General features: G+C 70.9%; 1 protein-coding gene across 1 annotated transcript in view; it reads right to left on the bottom strand.

Moving 5' to 3' along the window:
• Positions 1-72: 72 nt before the first annotated feature.
• CILP2 (cartilage intermediate layer protein 2) overlaps positions 73-2482 on the bottom strand; it is a gene marked incomplete at its 5' end in the record, with an annotated part of 8359 nt that continues 5949 nt past the window's right edge. The window contains one exon of the mRNA XM_015616656.1: positions 73-2450. Within this exon, the coding sequence (XP_015472142.1) occupies positions 73-2450 (2378 nt within the window). The remainder of the gene's footprint in view (positions 2451-2482) is intronic.

Raw genomic sequence — 2482 nt, 5'->3', positions numbered from 1 at the left:
GAGCGCGGCCAAAAGCGACAGGGGGAAAGGGGGGCGACAAAAGCAGAGGCGGGGAGGGGACGCGGAGGCCACTCAGGGCTGTCCCCGCTGCCGGCCCGCTCTCCGCTGGCCGCCGGGGCTCCGGCGGGTGCCCGTGGGGGCTCCGGAGGCGAAGTCCATCACCTCGGGGGCGGCGCGGCGCAGCTCGGATCTCCCCATCTCCCTGCGGATCTCCTGCAGAGCCTCGGCCGGGGCGCTCAGCAGGCGCTGGAAGAAGCTCTCCCTGCCCGGCGGCCGCTCCTGGCAGCTGAAGGTGACGGCCGTGCCCTCCGCAGCTCTCATCTCCCTGGAAAACCCATCCGAGGTGCCCGCGAAGCAGCGGCCGATGGCGATTTCCTTGGCCAGCCGCGGGTTCTGGTCCGTCACGGTGTAGATGCCGTAGTTGTGGCCCAGCGGGTCCAGCGGGGCCAGCATGGAGAAGGCCCCGGTGTGGTTGTTGTCGGCCAGCGGCGGGTGGCGGCTCAGGTAGTCCCGCAGGAGCCCGTTGATGGCCGTGCGGCGACAGCTGCCCTGCGGCACGATGGACACCAAGGTCCTGTCGGCCAGGCTCTGGTCGAAGAGCATCCCCCCGCACTTGAACTCCACGCAGGCTCCCGAGGCATCGCCCAGCAGCGGATCCCGCACGCTCCGGCTGTCCCGCAGCCCGTAGAGCTGTCCCCGCGTGCGGGGGTGGCTGCCCCCGACGTTCCGCGACCTCACCATGTACTCCTGCGGCCCCTCCAGCCGCACCTTGATGAAGCACGCCCGGAACTCCTGCGGGTTGGGCCACCACGCCAGGTAATCGCCGGTCCAGGAGGTGACGTCGCTCTCCTTGAAGGGCACCACGTTGTACTCGTACCTGTCCACCTCCACGCGGTAAAAGCGCAGGTGGTTGGCCCCGACCGGCGCCTCCTCGCACTCCCGGAGGCTCCGGTAGGAGTAGACGGGCCCGTTCCTCTCGTCGGGGTCGTTGGGGTCGGGTTTGGCCACGTTGATCTGGAACGCCGTCTTCTTCAGCGCCGCGTCCTCGTGGTCCGAGCGCCGGTAGCCCAGCTTGCCCAGGTAGGGCTGCGCCACCCCCACGGCGTTGGGGTTCAGCTTGGGGCTGGAGGCCACGGCTTCCAGCTCCTCGCCGCCCAGCGTGGCCGTCACCAGGGCCGTGTAGGCGTCGGGGCGCCGGCCATCACAGAAGGCGGGCAAGCAGGCGCCGTTGGGGCCGGTGACCACGCTGTCGAAGCGGCCCCAGGCCCGCGGGTTGCTGGGGAAGCCGGGCTGGGGCTCCAGGTTGATGAGGTTGATGACCACCCCTTCCAGCTGCTCGTAGGGGTTGAACTTCTCGTTGCTGTAGGCCCTGACCTTGACGAAGCAGCGGCGATCCTCGGGCACGTCCAGGTTGAAGAGGCGCCGCTCGCGGATCTCCAGGTTGCCCACCAGGAAGGTCCTCTCCTCCCTCTTCCTCCGGCCGCCGGCCAGCCGCAGCACTCCCTCCTCCTCCCACAGCCCGCTCTCGGGGTTCAAGGACCACAACTTCATCTTCTTCAGGTGCTCCGGCATCCACACCTGCCCCGCGTCCATCCTCACCTGCACCGGCCCCGCCTGCAGCTCCGCGCCGCTGCCGCCCTCGCGGAAATCCACGGCGAACATCCCGTAGGTGCGCAGGGGGACGATTTCCCCCTCGGCGTTGGCGAAGCTCAGGTCGCTGGAGGCGGCGCTGGCCGTGCTCACATCCCGCGGGTCCACGAAGGTGACGCTGGCTTGGACCGTGCCGTTAAAAACCTCTCCGGACGGCCGCAGGAAAACCCCGGCCGGCAGCAGCAGCTCCCCGACGGGCTCCCGGCCGCCGGCCTCGCCCAGGGGGATGGAGTTGCTCCGGCCGCCGTCCAGCTCCACCGGCTCCTTCTTGCGCAGCATCTTCACCTCGTGGTACACCGCTCCTCCTCGCGGGTCGAAGGGCAGCACCTTGACGGCGTCCACCAAGCGCTGCTGGCCGTCCACGAAGCGAGCCACCAGGCGCTGCGTGTCGGGCGGCACCTCGATGGTGAAGGAGCCCTGGTAGCCGGTGAAGCCCACCTTGGTGGCCCCCAGGAAGATGTGGCCGAAGCGCAGCGGTTCCCCGGTGTCGGCCGCCGTCACCCGGCCCCGCACCAACACCCGGGGCTGGGCGCAGGGCCCGCAGCCGCACTCGGTGACCACCTTGAGGGGCAGCAGGGAGCCGGCGCACGGCACCTGCCGCAGCTCCATCCTGCGCACCCCGCAGCACAGCCCCGAGCTCTGCCCGCAGCCCGAGGGCTCGGAGGGGTCGCCCGGGCACGGCGAGGCCGGGCAGCGCCCCACGTCGTAGTAACGGGAGCCGCCGGAGTCCTGCGGGCACTCGCGGGGCAGCTCCACCAGGCTGGGCTCCGGCTCCGGCCGGCAGCTCGGCTGGCCCTGGGCTGGGGACACGGAGGGGACGCGTTACAGGGGG

This window comes from Parus major, unplaced genomic scaffold, assembly GCF_001522545.3.
Source record: "Parus major isolate Abel unplaced genomic scaffold, Parus_major1.1 Scaffold584, whole genome shotgun sequence".
Lineage (NCBI taxonomy): Eukaryota > Metazoa > Chordata > Aves > Passeriformes > Paridae > Parus > Parus major.
This window is presented reverse-complemented; position numbering and strand designations above follow the sequence as displayed.